This window comes from Chiloscyllium plagiosum, chromosome 34 (genome assembly GCF_004010195.1).
Source record: "Chiloscyllium plagiosum isolate BGI_BamShark_2017 chromosome 34, ASM401019v2, whole genome shotgun sequence".
NCBI lineage: Eukaryota > Metazoa > Chordata > Chondrichthyes > Orectolobiformes > Hemiscylliidae > Chiloscyllium > Chiloscyllium plagiosum.
In genome coordinates, this window is record NC_057743.1 from 20,775,617 (window position 1) to 20,793,313 (window position 17,697).

At 40.7% G+C, this 17,697-nt stretch overlaps 1 protein-coding gene across 5 annotated transcripts in view; it reads right to left on the reverse strand.

Moving 5' to 3' along the window:
- Positions 1–17,697, reverse strand: part of tmco4 (transmembrane and coiled-coil domains 4) — a 113,314-nt gene that overhangs the window by 40,541 nt on the left and 55,076 nt on the right. For 4 of the 5 annotated variants that reach the window (XR_006309263.1, XM_043675787.1, XM_043675784.1 and 1 more), the window contains exon 12: positions 8,517–8,540. The exons of the other annotated variant lie outside the window; for it this stretch is intronic. Coding sequence is in view for 3 of the 4 variants with exons in the window: in XM_043675787.1 (XP_043531722.1) it covers positions 8,517–8,540 (24 nt within the window). In the remaining variant the exon portion in view is untranslated. The remainder of the gene's footprint in view (positions 1–8,516; positions 8,541–17,697) is intronic. 5 annotated transcript variants of the gene reach the window in all.

Consider the following 17,697-nt stretch of genomic DNA (forward strand, 5'->3'; position numbering starts at 1 on the left):
TATGGCAGTGCCAAGAGCCACACTAACCCCAAAGAACAAAGAAAATTTACAGCTCAGGAACAGGCCCTTCGGCCCTCCAAGCCTGAGCTGATCCAAATCTACTGTCTAAACCTGTCACCCAGTTCCTAAGCATCTGTATCCCTCTGCTCCCCACCTACTCATGCATCTGTCCAGATGCATCTTAAATGAATCTACCGTGCCTGCCTCTACCACCTCTGCTGGCAATGCGTTCCAGACACCCACCACCCTCTGTATGAAGTACTTCCCGCGTGTATCCCCATTAAACTTTCCAAATCTCACCTTGAAAGCGTGACCTTTCGTTGTTGAATCCTTCACCCTGGGAAAACGCTCGTCTCTATCCACCCTGTCTATACCCTTCATAATTTTGTAAACCTCAATCAGGTCCCCTTTTTTCTTTTTTTCAAATGAAAACAAATCTAACCTACTCAACTTCTCTTCATAGCTAGCACCTTCCATACCAGGCAACATCCTCGTTAACCTTCTCTGCATCCTCTCTAAAGTGTCCACATCCTTTTGGTAATGTGGCGCCCAGAACTGTACACAGTATTCTAAATGCGGCCGAACCAATGTCTTGAACAATTTTAACATGACTTGCCAGCTCTTATATTCAATACCCCGTCTAATGAAGGCAAGCATACTATATGCCTTCTTGACCATTCTATCCACCTATGCAGCAACCTTCAGGGTACAATGGACCTGCACTCGCAGATCTCTCTGCTCATCAACTTTTCCCAAGGCTCTTCCGTTCACTGCATAATTCGCTCTAGAATTAGTCTTGCCTAAATGCATCACCTCACATTTGTCTGGATTGAAATCAATCTGCCACTTTTCCACCCAACTCTCCAGTCTATCTGTATCCTCTTGTATTCTCTGACAGTCCCTTATACTTTCTGCTACTCCACCAATCTTTGTGGTATCTGCAAACTTGCTGATCATACCAACTGTGCCCTCTTCCAGATCATTTATGTATATTACAAACAATAGTCGCCCCAACACTGACCCCTTTGGAACACCACTGGTCACCTTTCTCTATTTCGAGAAACTCCCTTCAACTACTCTGTCTCCTGTTGCTCAACCAGTTCTTTATCCACCTAGGTAGAACATCCTGCACACCATGTGACTTCACCTTCCCCATTAGTCTACCATGGGAAACCTTATCAAATGCCTTGCTAAAGTCCATGTATATGACATCAACAGCCCTTCCTTCATCTGTCAACTTGGTCATTTCCTCAAAGAACTCTATTAAGTTGGTAAGGCACAATCTCCCCCACACAAAACCAAGTTGCCCATCACTGATAAGCCCATTCTTTTCTAAATATAAATAGATCCTATCCCTCAGTACCCTCTCCAGCAACTTTCCCACCATCGACATCAGGTTCACTAGTCTGTAGCCACCAACATCAGGCTCACTGGTCTGTAAGTATTGGACATTGCAAATGTTTCAACTGCATGACCATTCACACACTTTGTCTCCTGAAAGTAAACACAAGCGTCCTGATGATGTCCCAGAGCTGGGTCATGCTTATAGTATCATTCTGTACTCATCCATGGGCTATTCTACACAATAGGAAGAAGTGGGTACTGCAGATGCTGGAGATTAGAGTCAAGATTAGAGTGGTGCTGGAAAAGCACAGCAGGTCAGGCTGCATCTGAGGAGCAGGAAAATCGACATTTTGGGCAAAAGCCCTCCATCAGGAATTCTACACACTATCTTTTCTTCAGACAAGATTCGCCTTCTTGTGGTCTACCATCTCCTGAAGCAGTTCAGTTGTCATTTAGCTAGAGATATAGTTACCTTAGCAAAGTGAACTAGTTGTATTTAGTGGGAAAATATTGTATTTAACAAGATAGCAGAGCTGAGAGTTTCAGTACACATATGGAAGCTAACCTTGTGCTTCCAGATGATGTTGGCAAGAGTAACAAAAAAACATACAGATTATTGAATGTCTATGATGTGACAATTATGAGCACTCAGCCAAATAGTACAGCTGTGGACAGAGATCATAAAGCAAACAGCATGTAACATGTCTGTAGGCAATCATACAGCAGAGTCTGCTCACTTAACATTTTACATTTGACTTCATCCATAGCAGTTTCACTTAAACAACAACTTTACTGCAATGAAAACAAGTCTTGCAAAAAACATGATACTTCCTTTAGAATGCTGGCAAATTACAAATTTGATGCTGAATTAACAACCAAATTTGCATAAACCAGGTAGAGAACTTATTATACATGATGGCAAATTGTAAATAACTGCTTCTGCAAACGTTTCCATGGAAGCTATGACCTGGCTGCAGATTCAAGCTTATTTGACTTTACTGAGGGAATGATTTAAAACCTGAAAGTTCTATCCTTCTAAGTCACCTTACAAGCCTTTTTAAATGCCTTAGGAGTACATTTCCCACAACAGCTAACAGTCAGCTGAAGTGAACTGAGCATAACTTAGAACATAGAAGAATACAGCGCAGTACAGGCCCTTCGACCCTCGATGTTGCGCCGATCCAAGCCCACCTAACCTACACTAGCCCACTATCCTCCATATGCCTATCCAATGCCCGCTTAAATGCCCATAATGAGGGAGAGTCCACCACTGCTACTGGCAGAGCATTCCATGAACTCACGACTCGCTGAGAAAAGACATGACAAATGTAATTGTGAAGGACTCTGCCTATACATTGCATTAAGAGAGGAGAACGTGGAGTCACCCAGGCCATCTTCCTCCTCATCTGACACACACCTGCTCTGGAGTGCACCCTTGCAAAGAAGGTCTGGAAAAAGATGCAATGGTTTTTATTGAGGTTTGTCCCGAGCAGCTCCGTCACACAGGACTTTGTGCTCTATGGTCTGTTTCCTGGAACACACACTGAGACAAACATGGACTGCACCCAGAAGACGATCAACTCTGAAAGATGCCCCATTTTGTCTGCTCAAAACCTGTGGGTCTTCCAGTGTAAAGAGTTAACTTCAACGGGGTGTTGTAGACTGGGACATTCAAAGGTCCAGGACTATGTGCTGAGGGACATATTAAAACTTGGGGCAGCCTGCACCCAATGTGCAGTGGGAAAAGGCACTGTCTAAGGTCATTCTGCCAAACATATGATAATGATCTGCTTAGCGTATGTAAATATTCTTGCTTCATAAGTTAAAATTGCATTGTTTTTTGCAATTGCACGGTAGCTCTGTGGGATGTTAAATTCCAATATGCCATTTGTAGCTTTTTTTTTATCTTCACAAAGGGTATTCTGAATGCATTCAGTATTTACAGATTTTTTTTCCGAATCAAAGTATAAGTTTGCAATTAATAAAAATGGAAAACAAAGATGCTAAATGAATGAGGCCACCAGTAGGCAAGCGCTGTAACACTAGGAAAGAGACAGGAAGGTACTGGGCCAAAGGGGGACAAAGAAATAAGAAAGCACTGGGGAGAGGGGTGGGGGGGCAATTAGAGTAGGAAGCAACGGAAGACAGGGAGGATGGCACTGGGACAGAAGCCCTAGAGTGTTTTTCATTTTAATTTGGATGGTTTAATGGAAACAATTATTACAGCAGATGATAAGATTTGCACTTTATCCAGAGGTTTCTAAACACTGTAATGCTCAAGCAGGAGCTGTGGCAACAGACAGAAATAACTTGCTCTTCATCCTAGAACAATGTTTCTACACTGCATCATTAACGCTGTGATTCAATTTAAGTGGCTCACCTTTTAGAAATCAGCCGACAATTTGAGTTGATGCCATTTTCCACAGTCTATATTTCAGTGCATGACGTAATGCTGAGTGAAGGATGGTGACTGCATATGGAAGACTGCCTGCGTGTTGGGACCCATTATACATTTATTTTTAGCTAAAAGCTGGAAACTATGAATACTTAATAGGATAAACAAGTCAACTGTATTCAGAGGTTGTGAACATCCCACTCATAAAAGAGCAGAATGTTTGAAACTTCGAAAATAAGAAGTTGCATTTATATAGCCCCTTTAACACAAGGAAGCATCCCATACATTTCACAGTAACATAATTAGACAAAATTTAACATCAAGGCAAAGAAATACCTTAGGATAAGTGACTACATGCTTGGTTAAAGATTAAGTTGTTAAGAGGGTCTTAAAGGAGGATAGAGAAGTGGCAAGGTGGTGTGGTTTAGGAAAAGATTTCAAATGCATTAGCTGCTGTAACAGCATGTATTCAAAACTTAATGCTAATTAGGATGACAGCAAGGTGTGCCACTGTCATTGATCAAAACAAAATTCATCAAATAAAAGCAATCTCCCCAAAACAATAAGCAGCCAAATGGTAAATTTATCAAACTAAATAAGAATATTGTCACCCCTCTCCACAATATCCTCCAGTTCGTCCGGTGTGCTTCAGTCATTAAAAGTTTCATGTGCAGAAACAACCTGCGTGGAGACATAGCCACGAAAGGGAGGTAAGGCAGGTGGACCGACTAATCCTATCAGCCATGTCTAATCAGCCACATTGACAGCAACCTTAGCCAAATCCAGCAACGGATTTAAAAATGGTCCTCTGAACTGCCCACCTTCTTCTAACCTGCCATGGAATCTACTGCAGAGGAGTCATCCTTTATCAAATCCTGTTAATTAAAGAAATTATAGACTTTTATTGATGCCTCTGTTTTAGTAAGATAAAGTCACCATAGTCTGACTAGACCAGAAAGCTGGACTGTCATTAGAAAGAAATGACTGATGGTGGTTTAACCTGAGGGTCACCACACCTCAGGCAAGGCGAGGGGAGGTTGAGAAGGAGAATCCTCCAGGGTTAACCTCAGCTGGTGTGGGAATTGAATCCATGTGTTGGCATCTGAGCCAAACTGACCCTCAAACCTTTGTACAGTGACCATGTTTCACAGAATGATATATTCGCCAGTGTAAAACACACCTAATGCTGTGATTTGTTTTTTGCTCTTTATACATATGGAGTTGCAACCTTAGAGTCAGGTCTTGCTTGCAACCACTGCCTTTGACCTGTAGCTTTCAGCAGTCTCATTGTCCCACATGTCTTTGGGACTCTATTCACGACTGAAAGGTGTCATCAGAACTGAGATTCTGCACTGTTAATCTCTCTTCTTTTTAAGTGACTTCATGATGTGAGTGATGCTGACAAGGGCACATTGATTACTCTTCATTCTTTGCCCTGAGATGATGATTATAAGTCATCTCTTGAAGCACTGCAGTTCTTATGCTGATGGTACTTCCACAACGGTGCTGAGTGAGGCATTTCATGATTTTGATTCAATACGATGAAGGAATCGTGGTTATACATCCAAGGTAGATTGCAAGTAATGGCGTTTCCATGATCTTACTGCTTTGAAGCTTGGTGAGCTGCTGCAGTGTTTCTTGCATAAAATAAAAAGCAGTGTAGTGTTAGGAGGACAGATATTGAGTAGGAGGTCTTTTCTGCCTTCGATTGAGTGTTAATTGGTGTTACAGTTGCATTAATCCAGGTGTACTGAGAACTGTTTAATGGGACAACACCCACAGGTTGAATTAGGCAGCAAAATACTGTCAGAGGTTTACAAATCTGTAGTTACGCACACAAAACTTCCCAGCTTTCCCTATCCAGAAGACAATCTTTCCAACTTTTGTTTTGTGTACTGAATTAACCAAAAGGCCAATTAACAAACATTGTAACACAGGCCCTGTTGGGCAATGTCTCAAAACAAAAAGGTGGGAAAAACAAGGAAGGGACTGAACCAAAACAGTCTTAGAGGAGGAGTTAATGCACTCCATTTCTCACAGTGCCCATCTCTCCCTAATAGCCTTGAGGATACTAGAGGACACTGCATGCTCCATCTCCAATGACACTTGGGCACGAATGGAGCCATGGAAAAGAGACAGGCAGTCTCCCTCGATGGCCCGATGCCTGGATCTGTTGCTGGCAAGAATCAGACTTTCTTTTAAGAATTTTAATGGTAGGAATGTAGTATAGATTAAACCTCATTGCATCTGCCTTTCTCATTACACAACACTTTTTAAAAAAATCAACCTGTTCACCTCTGGACCAGGTGGGACTTGAACCCTGGTTACCTTGTCCAGAGCTAGCAACATGACTACTGACTACAAAAGATTTTCTGTTGCCTGTATCCTACCCTGCAGCAGTTTCTACTAATCCACCATCTCTAATTCATTGGCTTTTACTGGCTCCCAGTCAATTTGCTGAAGGGGGTTATTTCTTTTCAGATGAAAGGAAAGAGAAAGACAGTTCAAGGGTTCAACCTCACACCAGCAAAACTTCTTTTCTTGACTAACAATGTTCAGAGATTGATGGTGGGAATAGGAAGTTTATAATCAGGATTATCCCACTGCTCTGATCAAAAGAGGATAACAAGGAAACCACAAACTAGAAATATAAACAGTCATTTGAAGTTGCAACACTGGGAGATTCGTTATTTGACCCAGTGATTTAGCAACTTCTTCACTGATGTAACATCAAAGCAAGTTCCCACTGCTGGAGAAGCTGCAGTTCAAGTATAGTTGAAGTTTTTGATGCATGCTCTCTGTAAATTTTGCTTCAAGGCCAATTTATAAAATGCTTAAAAATAAATTTAAAATCTCAACATTTAGCTTTTTATGTTTTATGGTATTACTGCGGGTTCCACTTTACCGAGAGATAGATCAGTGCACCACTCACAGCTCTCTGAAGCAGATTCTAGGATTAAACTGCTATATACACTACAGAGGTCAAATGAATGAACTGAATACAGGACTGAATGTCAAAGAACAAAGTAAGGCATTTTCTTGGCTAGTAAATTTAACTTCCTTTGCCTTAGGGCAGACAAGAACCAATAATCTTGTCTGTGCACAGTTGTTACGCCTCTTACAATGGGATTAAAATCCTTGCAGTGGGAATTAACATCACTGAGCATCATAACTCAATTGAAATCCAATGTACTGCTTTATATGAAGCTGAACAATATGAAAAGCAATCCCTCATAATATCAAGAAACCTAATGAAATATTTCAAGCAAATAACAGAGTGAACAGTTAACAAAACATTTCAATTCTATATTCACTGTTTTCATGATCTAATTTTCTCCTCCCAAGAATCTTTCTTCCAAATAGTATGGATTCTGGCTGGGATATGGGTTCCAGAGAGATCAGTTGCCCTCTATAAGTCCAGACAAGGGGCCTCCCCCATTTGCAATACCAAGCAGTGAGTGGTGGCAAGCTGTTCAGTTAAGATGGACATCATCGCAACCAGCCTAATCCTCTTGGTATCCACACAAAGCTACTATCCAGAATCACTGGGTTCGAGACGTGTATTTCACATCTGCAGCTCTTGATTATACAGTGGAAATGAGCTGGGCTTCCTACTCCTCAACACTGTCCAATGACTCAATGAAAATCAACATGTGTGTGGATACTGAATGAACCTCTGCTGTTACATAGCTACTAATACTCTCTCTCAGTCTCTCACATTAGGAATTGCAACTCGGGTGGTGGGTGGTCAACAGCTGGAGAATCCATAACCCAGCATCTGGGGAGGATGTCGAAAGGCAAAAAAAAAGATACAAAACTGACCTTTAATTTCCTTCATACAAATAGAAATTAGTTGTTAGGCTTAAACTCTGGACATCAAAACATAGCGCATTCCCTGTGGGACTGTGTGCACGTATATGTTTACAGCTCCATAAACATCTAAACTTCTTGAACATTGAACACTTCAAAAATAGTCCCCTTGATGTATTAAATTGCAGGTTTTATCCATGATAAACTGCACCTTTATGCTTCAAAGACTTAAACTGTAAGGAATTTTATTCATCTGATAGAGCGGTCAAGTGTTAATTATGATCAGAATCTTTGCTGTAATGGGATTGACACAGGTAGCTTTATCAGTATTCATGCTGCCCAATTAAATAGCAATTGAAATTCATTCACTAACAAGCACTTTCAAAGCACAATTTGAGATAATCCTTTTTTTAACAGCATCTTATAACAAATCATGTTCGTTACAGTGCATGGCACAATCATAATTTTAGACACTGGTAAGTAGACAATTGTAATTAGACAATTAGAACATAATTTAAGTACCGCTGGTCTTAAAGACATTAATATCTGCAAATAGCATACAGAAATAAACTTCATGTTCTTCACAGCTTTATCAGCTTGTCTGCCTTGGTCCAGATACATCCAGTATGACTCTGGCAATTCTATTCACACTGAGTCAAAACTTAGGTCTAACATAATAACTCATCTGCATGACCACAAGAACGTCCTCTAATAGGCCTGAATATGATACTAGAATAAACAACTGTATCTCACCACTGAAATCAGTAGAAGTTACAAACAGGTCATTCAGCTCAAAAAGTCCAGTTGGGATAGATGAAAATAAAGTCCAGGAAAAACTCAGCAGATCTGGAAGCATCCATGCTGAGAAAAATAGGGTTAACAGATAGAACTTCCAGGTCTATATGGGTACAAACATGGAGGGAGCTTATCGAAAAAATACATGTCAGAGTCACGTTGTGTTGCCTACCTCGTGCCAAAGTTAAGAACATCTCTTCTGGGTTGGAGAGGAATTTGGAGTGGGAGAGGAAGTTTCCAGTTGTTGTGGTCCACATAGGTAAAAACAAAATAGGGAAAAGGGTCTGCTGAGGAATTATGAGCAGCTCGGAGCATATTTAAAATGTAGAACCACAAGAGTAATAGATTACTACTTCAGTCATGTACAAAATGGCATCAGGTAATGGTATGTTGCCTCCCTGATGCCAAGCTTAGGGATGTCACTGAACGGCTGCAGGGCATTCTGAAGGGAGAGCGCAAACTGACAGAGATTGTGGTATATATTGATATCAATGACAAAGCTGGAAAAAGGGATAAAGTTCTGCAAGCAGAAACTAGGGAGCTAGAAAACAGAACAAAAACAGGACCCAAGGAGAAGTAATCTCAGGATTACTTCCAATGCCACATGCTAGTAAGTACAGGAATATGAGTTTAATCCAGATGAATGTGTAGTTGGAGAGATGGTGCAAGAGGTAGTGCTTTAGATTTCAGGGACACTGGGACCATTTTTGGCAAGGATGGGACCTGTACAAGGTGGAGCCAGAAGCCAAAGGCAACAGAACCTAAAACAACTGTTGTAGATTATATAGATATGCTGCGCTTGAATAGAGTTGCTTGCAATTCATTTGAGCCAGAATGGGACCAGCATCCTTGCAGGGAGGTTTATTAGTGCTGTTGGGTAGGGCGATGAGACCCAGAGACAATGTTCAGAAGGGGGAGATGAGTGAACAAAATTAGAAGAGATAGCAAGGCGTTTGGTATGCTTTCCTTTATTGGTCAAAGTATTGAGTACAGGAGTTGCGAGGTCATGTTGCGGCTGTACAGGACATTGGTTAGGCCACTGTTGGAATTTTGTGTGCAATTATGGTCTCCTTCCTATCGGAAAGATGTTATGAAACTTGAAAGAGTTCAGAAAAGATTTACAAGGATGTTGCCAGGGTTGGAGAATTTGAGCTATGGGGAGAGGCTGAACAGGCTGGGGTTGATTTCCTTGCAGCGTCGGAGGCTGAGGGGTGACCTTATAGAGGTTTACAAAATTATAAGGGGCATGGATAGAGTAAATAGGCAAAGTCTTTTCCCTGGGGTTGGGAGTCCAGAACTAGAGGGCGTAGGTTTAGGATAAGAGGGGAAAGATATAAAAAAGGCCTAAGGGGCAACTTTTTCACACAGAGGGTGGTACGTGCATGGAATGAGCTGCAAGAGGAAATGGTGGAGGCTGGTACAATTGCAACATCAGAGGCATTTGGATGGGTATATGAATAGGAAGGGTTTGGAGGGATATGGGCCGGGTGGGGATAGGTGGGACTAGATTGGGTTGGGATATCTGGTCGACATGGACGGGTTTGACCGAAGGGTCTGTTTCCATTCTGTACATCTCTATGACACAGAAATTATAGGACATTTCAGCAGAGACGATTTGGCAAGATTAGATGGTATTTATTTGAATACAAAGAGTCTGGTGAACATGGCAGATGAGTTGAGGGCACTGATAAAAACATAAGGGCATGATGTCAATGCTGTCACTGAGTCATGATGGAGAGGGGGCCAGAATTGGCAGCTCAATATTTAAGCAAACAGCAATTTCAGGGGAGACAGAGAAGGAAATAAAAGAGGACAGATGTCCCAACATTGACCAGAGAAGGGGGGAGTTGATGCCTTAGAAAGCGCCTCAAATGTAGCCACTGGACAGAACTTAAAACCCAAAAAGGAGCAATCGCATTGCTGGGAGTGTATTATAGGCTTCCTAACCGTCCAAAAGAAATGGAAGATCAGTTATGTAGGCAAATTTTGGAGAAGTATAAAAGAAAAGTGGGTTTGTGATAGTAGGGGATTTCAATTTTCCAACATTAACTGCGGTGTTCACAAAATGAAAAATGGTTAGAGGGAGCAGAATTCTTAAAATGCATCCAGGAGAACTTTTTACCAAGGACACAGAAGGCAGTACACAGAGGAGTCCTGGATTTTAAGCAATGAAGCCGGCAAGTGGTTGAACCATTATCAGGAGAGCATTTTGCTGATATCTATCATAAATCAGTTAGATTCAAGGCTGTTATAGAAAAGAACAAGGATGGGGCTGAGCTCAAACTGGGGAAAGTCTGATTTTACAAAGATCAAGTTGCTCACCCTCCCCCAGAATGGTGTTCTGCAGTTGTTCTTGACTCTGACCAACAGAGATACAACATATCATCTTTCATTCTCATTTACAGCTGTGAAAACACCTGTCTGTTCTTCTAAATAAAGACTCTCCCTATAAGTACTACTCTTTTATTCTTCTTCCTGAACAGTTGAGCCACTTTTGGTGCCACTGACTTTGACTTCGTTGCACTCCTTTCAGGAACCATTGCCCTCACCAGTATCCAGTTTGTGAGCAAGATTGTCTCAGAACAATCTTGCATTCACTGTCTTATGGACTGCCTAATGGTCCATTCATTCCTTATTTGCCTGCACACCCCTAGACTATGCTGTGACTACCTCTCTACATGTGATACTCATGTAGTTCTCTGTCTTGCAGTTGCATAGCAAATACTCCAGTTGCTGCATGGGTTCTGAAACTCAGAGGTAACACTTGTGCAGATAATGACAGCTCCTAAAGATGCAATTGTCTCCGACATGTGATGCTTCAATAACCTCCCACATTCCACAGGTTATACATTTTAATCGACTGAGCTGCCCTGGCATATTTTAACTTGACTGTACACTACAAGTAATCATCAACTAGCACTTTCCTCAGTATTGAGATAACAGTTAATTATTCGGCAGTGAACTAAATAATTTTTTTTAAAAAGGGTTGCACAGTGGTTAGCATTGTTGCCTCACAGTACCAGGGACTCGGGTTCAATTTCAGCCTTGGGCGATTGTCTGTGTTCAGTTTGCACATTCTCCCCATGTCTACATGGGTTTCCTTCGGTGCTCTGGTTTCCTCCAATAGTCCAAAGATGTGCAGGTTAGGTGGCTTGGCCATGCAAAATTGTCCCATTGTGTTCCATATGCAGGCTAGGTGGATTAGCCATGGGAAATGCAAGGATCGGGTAGTGGGGTATAGTCTGGGTGAGATGCTCTTCAGAAGGTTGGTGTGGACTTGATGGGCAAAATGACCTGTTTCCACACTAGGGATTCAATGAAAAAGGAAAAAAATGTACATCTTCAACTCTTCACCTAACTCACCATTCACAAATTTAATTCTGCTTGAATTCTCCATTCCACTTGCAAGTTGAACAATGACCCCTTTATTTATACTCTTGCTACACTGCAAATACCAAAATGAACTAGTTTATTTACTTGACTAATCGAGTAGATTTTCTTTACCTTGCTAAAAGCTGGCTGATACTTTCTTTCCTTTCTTAGTTTACTTTAAATCTTACACACTAAAAAGTTAAATTCTAATGACAGACGTAACTTTGAGAGAGATACTGACACTTATTAATTCACCATTCACCAAATTCACTCTGCTTGAAACATCCACTCCACTTGGAAGCCAATGGTCATAAGGTCATACAGCATGAAAACAGGCACTTTGGTCCAACTCGTCCACACCAAGCAAGTTTTCTCCAAACTAAACTAGTTCTACTTGCCTGTGTTTGGCCCATATCTCTCTAAACCTTTCCTAATCATGTACCTGCCCAAATGTCTTTTAAACATTGTAATTGTACCTCCATCTACCACTTCCTTTAGCAGTTCCCTTGACTGTCACCTCGTTTAAAGGAAGATGTAAATGAAGTTGGAACTGTTCAGAGAAGGCTTGCTAAACTGACACTTGAAATGGATGGGTTGTCTTACTAGAAAAGGTTGGACTATGGTCAACATTGGACCAAAGGGTCTGTTTCCATGCTGTATAATTCTACAACTCTATATGAACCACACTTTGCATGAAAAGGTTGCAGCTCAGGTCCCTTTTAAATCTTCCTCCTCTCACCATAAAACTTTTAAACTTTCCCACCCTAGGGAAAAGACTTTTGCTATTTGTCTTATCTATGCCCCTCAGGATTTTATAGGTCCATATAAGGTCACCCCTCAACCTCCTATGATCCAGTGAAAAAAGTCCCAGCTTATCCAGCCCCTCCTTATAACTCATACCCTCTTGTCTCAGCAACATTCTGGTAAATCTTTTCTGCACCCTCTCCACTATCCTTTCTACAGCAGGACAAACAGAACTGTACACAGTACTCCAAAAGTGGCTTCATCAGTGTCCTGTACAACCTCAACATGACATCCCAACTCCTATACTCAATGGTTTGAGCAATGAAGGCAAGCATGCTAATCACTTTCTTAACCACGCTGTCCACCTGTGACGCAACTTTCAAATAACTGCGTACCTGAACCACTAGATTCCCTGTTCGACAATATTAACCAGAGCCCTACCAATAACTGTACAAGTCCTGCCCTTCAAACTCAATCTATTTATATTGGTGGGCATGGACATGGACACATAGGTGACAAAATTAAAGAATTGTGGATGCTGGAACTTTGGGGAAAAAAAAACTCAAATAGCTGGAGGACATCAGCAACTCAGGCAGTACCTTCAAAGAAAAATCACAGTCAATGTTTCAGGTCCAGTGACCCTTCTTCAGAACCTAAGTTTCTCTAGCATTTTCCGTTTTTGTGAAATATAAAGGCAAGCTGGCTTATGAGAAAGTCAACAGAACCTAAAGCAACTGTTGTAGATTATATAGATTGGTTGCGCTTGAATAGAGTTGCTTGCAATTCATGTCATAACAGTAAATAACAAGCAAGATCTTGTGCTTGAAATCTATGACATTATGGACTTTGAGGAATTCTGCAATCTGGGAAAATCTCTGAGCCCTATCATGTTGTTTCTGGATGTCCATGGGAAGCTGACTATGGTATTTCATTTCAAAGGACTTAAAGGCATCTTTGAGACCTACATTGACCATTGATAGGCAGATATCGCTGATGAAACCAATGTGGCAATGTGTCAGAATCTGGAGCCAATACTACTGTAGTAAAGACCAAAGCAACCTTGAGTGTAAGTGTTTTTGTTTGCCCTGGAGTTGCAAACCTTTTTAGAGAAAGTGATACATAGCATCATTATGCATTGCGATTAAAGTGATTGCAGAAATGATCTCCTTGGCCTATAACACTCAGCTGAGAGTAGGGGACAAAAAATAATCCTCAACCCTATTTCCTTTTTTCACCTCCTCATCTAAGCAAGCCAAACACGTTGGCATTTCCAGAGTTCAGAAATGCTCCTCCTGCATATCCCCTTCACACATAGAATATCTTTAATGATAAACATCTGAATACCTTGGATCAGCTGCTGGGTTCTATAAATGTTTGCACTTTAGAAGCAACACCTGATTTCAGCTTCTGCTTTGGCAAGAACAAGAATTAATGTGATTGTGGGAGTGTAAGGAAGGATGTGACACTGTGAATGTCCTAATGACTTAGGCAATAAGATCAAATACTTAAGATGCTCCCGTCTATTTCAGGTAAATGCTTCCACTATTGGCTGGATACTCAAGCAGGATGATGTATGGCGTCCACTCTTCCATTGTCCATTAAGCTCAAACGTGTCTGTACAATGGTGAGCAATCATTGAGGTCACCAGAGTCAGAGTGCAGTGGGACACTGAAGACTTTGCTTCAAGAATGTTTATAATCATGACGCAGAGGCCTTAAAGTCGTTTTCCTAGAAATGGGAGTCATTAGCTGGTGATAGAAAGAAATTCAGTTACCTCCTGTTGGCTGGAATCTACTTCCACAAAGACTAATGGTTACAAAGGTCTCACAACAGCACAATGTTGAAAATCAGGACCTGCCGTGTCTCTTGGCAGCTTCATGTGCAACATTTGTGGCAAAATCTGCCTCGCAATGATTGGCTTTCATAGCCGTCAGCAAAGGTCAACCAAATGAAAATATGCCTCCTGAACGGATTGGTTGCTGCCTGTGTGAGCGAATCTAAGCTCATATGCATCTGAAAAGTTGGCAGGAATGAACACAAGATCAAGTCCAATTATGCCAGGTTACAGTGGCCCTCAATTATTTGGTATTGCAATTATTTGGTATTGCAATATAGCAAATGTTTCCTTTCCTCATTCCATCATGTGCGGTTGGTAATGAAGCAAGCTTTATTTACTCTCATTCTATTTCCTTTCAGATATTTATAATGGAAAAAAAAGAACCACTTTTAGTTATCAAGTGACCTCCTATCTGACACTATTAAGTGGCTTCACTGCAATCGAAGTCCATTATTGCAACAGTTGAGACAAATGTAAATCGAAATAACCCCATTAGGATCAGAACATAATGATTGAAAGTGCAAAACTACTTATTAATTAATTATCATTCTAATTAGTAGCTCTGTGGAGACCACAATATTGAAAGCTTCTTTATAATTATTTCAATTCACACTGCTTGTACTCTCCTACATATCACTTCACTGAGTGCGATCTGGACAATTGCTTCGAACTATCAGGAATACATCACTTTCAAGGTCACAGTGTTAGTAGCTCCAAGGCAAACAGCTCAATATGATACCATCTATCACAATATGTTCAGAAAACCAAATTTACTGGTATTTTAGTTAACACCTCGGCGATTAAACTGCTTGACAATAACCTCAGCGAAAACAATAGTTTCAGAACAAAACAAGAAACATTCATGCTGAGTCCCTTAAATTATCACCCCCTCAATGTACTGGGACTAATCAAGTCTGTGAGGAACCTGAATTAGTGCTTCCTTACCTTAGTACTAATTGGCAAATAAAATAAAACAGTTTAGTTTTAGCTGCTGTGCAATGAATTCAGATTCTTAAGAGGTAGGCTAATTATTTTTTCTCATGATTTGGAGGTGCCAGTGTTGGACTGGGGTGTACAAAGTTAAAAATCACACAACACCAGGTTAAACTCCAACAGGCTTATTTGGAAGCACTAACTTTTGAAGCACTGCTCCTTCATCAGGTGTTGTGTGTTTTTTAACTTTATTTTTTCTCAAGTTAAGAGAGAAGATTCAAGAAGAGTGCTGAAATGAATGGGGAAAATGATGGCAGTGATAAAAAAAATCCAACGAGCAACTAAAAGACAAAAGCAACCATAATGTTCAAAGTTCAAGAAATTGACATTTGAAATGTTCCTGCAGCTTATATGCCTGTCGTGTACTTTCGAGCATGTTATGGTTTTATTGCAGCTTTCTGATATTCAGGTATTTTCTTTTGAACTTGCTGCTGCATATGTGGTTATTCATTCAGATGAATTGATGAGATTTTTCCTTATTACTCAGAATTACCCATTTGTATGCCGTGTCACTACAAGTTACAAATACTCACACTTATTGTTGTAAAGCCACCATAATCCATTACTGGAATGTTTCGCTCAACCACCTGGCACCAAACCCCCTCACCACTAACACCACAAAGAATCAGAGAGGATTTTAAATAAGAGTGGATAATCAGAGCTCTAAAATAGAGGGAACCATTTGAAAATGTTCTGTCATTGAAACTGGAGCCCAAAGAACCAAAGCTAAGTGTGCATTTATTGATTCACACATTAATATTTAACATTAACAAGTAGTTTCAGGGATCATTTTATTCAAAGCAAAGGAAGATTTAGTAAAAAGTATCAGTTAAAAAGCTCATTCTTAGCTGTAAATATATGGCTAAATAAAAACTAAAGTTAGCAATAGACAGTGTCAAGCTAAGTATATAAATTGAGTAACAGAAGAACATACAGGAATTAAATTAAATCCATCAGCTAAGTATAATGTTGTATTGAAAGTGTATGTTAGAAATAGATAAATAAATAACTGTGTAACTAATGAAGCAGATAACAGAATAGGCAGTGCGTCATAGTAAGATTGTTCTTGATGACCACACCTATAAAGAATATCAATGAGTCACTCTGGTGCAGAGTTGTTAAACTGCAGCGTGAGCTGGAGACACGTAAAGAAGATTCAGAATATCTGTATTGTTAACCCACATTGCAAAACCAATAGAAAGATAAGGTACAGAGGAGTGTGCAACTGACTCTAATAAGGGTAGGGAGGACCCAGCTGAAGCAGAAGAGTGAATTGCAGAAACATATTTAACAGGACAAATGCACTTACTGTCTAGGTATCAAAGAGTACGCTTGTAAGGAGTATGCCCAGAATGTTAATCAACAAGAGCTTGCGGCACAAGAACAGAATAGAAAGTCTGTCTTCCAGAGCTGATTGACAGCAGTCACACTCGAGACACCAGAACAAGTTATTTCCTTGATGCTCAGAACAAAGGCTATTTTGAAGCACCAGGAAATGATCTTTGAAGGCAAAGACCAACTGCCATGATCTATGTTGTAACAAACAATGTAAGAAAGAACAGGGTGGAGATCTTGAACAGGGAGTCTCAGAAACCTGGAGCCAAATCAAAAACAGGATCTTGAGCATGCCATCTGCTGGAGTACAATCTTAGCCAAAAGGAGAAACCTATCAGAAAAGGAAATGCATGGCTGAGACACTGGTATGGGACTAGGCACCATACAGTCACAGGGTTTTTACAGCATGGAAAGAGGGCGTTTGGCCCAAGATGTCCACACCAGTCACCAAACACTTATCGACTTTAACTCAATTTTCCAGCACTTGATTTGTAGTCTTGTATGCTATCCTGAGTATTGGGACAGGAGGAATTGATACTCCTGACCACACCTAAACTGGCGTGCAACAGGGGTCTTAGTGAACTGGTTAAGAAGGACCCTGCACAAACAAGTATAAACTAATAAATAGAGGAAGTAATTGGGGAGTGAATATAATCATGACTTAAAGATAAAAGAATGATGAGAAAAAATGTCAGCCTTTAAAAGAGAAATAAAAAAGTAGCAAATACTCAGAACAGAAAACATCACAAGTTATCAAAAGGTAAATGCTTATGCCATTTAGAGTTGTCAGTGCTACTGGTTTGCATTAATTCTGAAGCATGTGAACTGGAACCAGAAGGAACATGAGAGGAGGGTTGGAGGATTTGATTTATGGGGAGAGGCTGAACAGGCTGGGGCTGTTTTCCCTGGAGTGTTGGAGGCTGAGGGGTGACTTTATAGAGGTTTACAAAATCATGAGGGGCATGGATAGGATAAATAGACCAAGTCTTTCCCTGGGGTGGGGGAGTTCAGAACTAGAGGGCAGGGGTTTAGGGTGAGAGGGTAAAGATATAAAAGAGACCTAAGCAGCAAC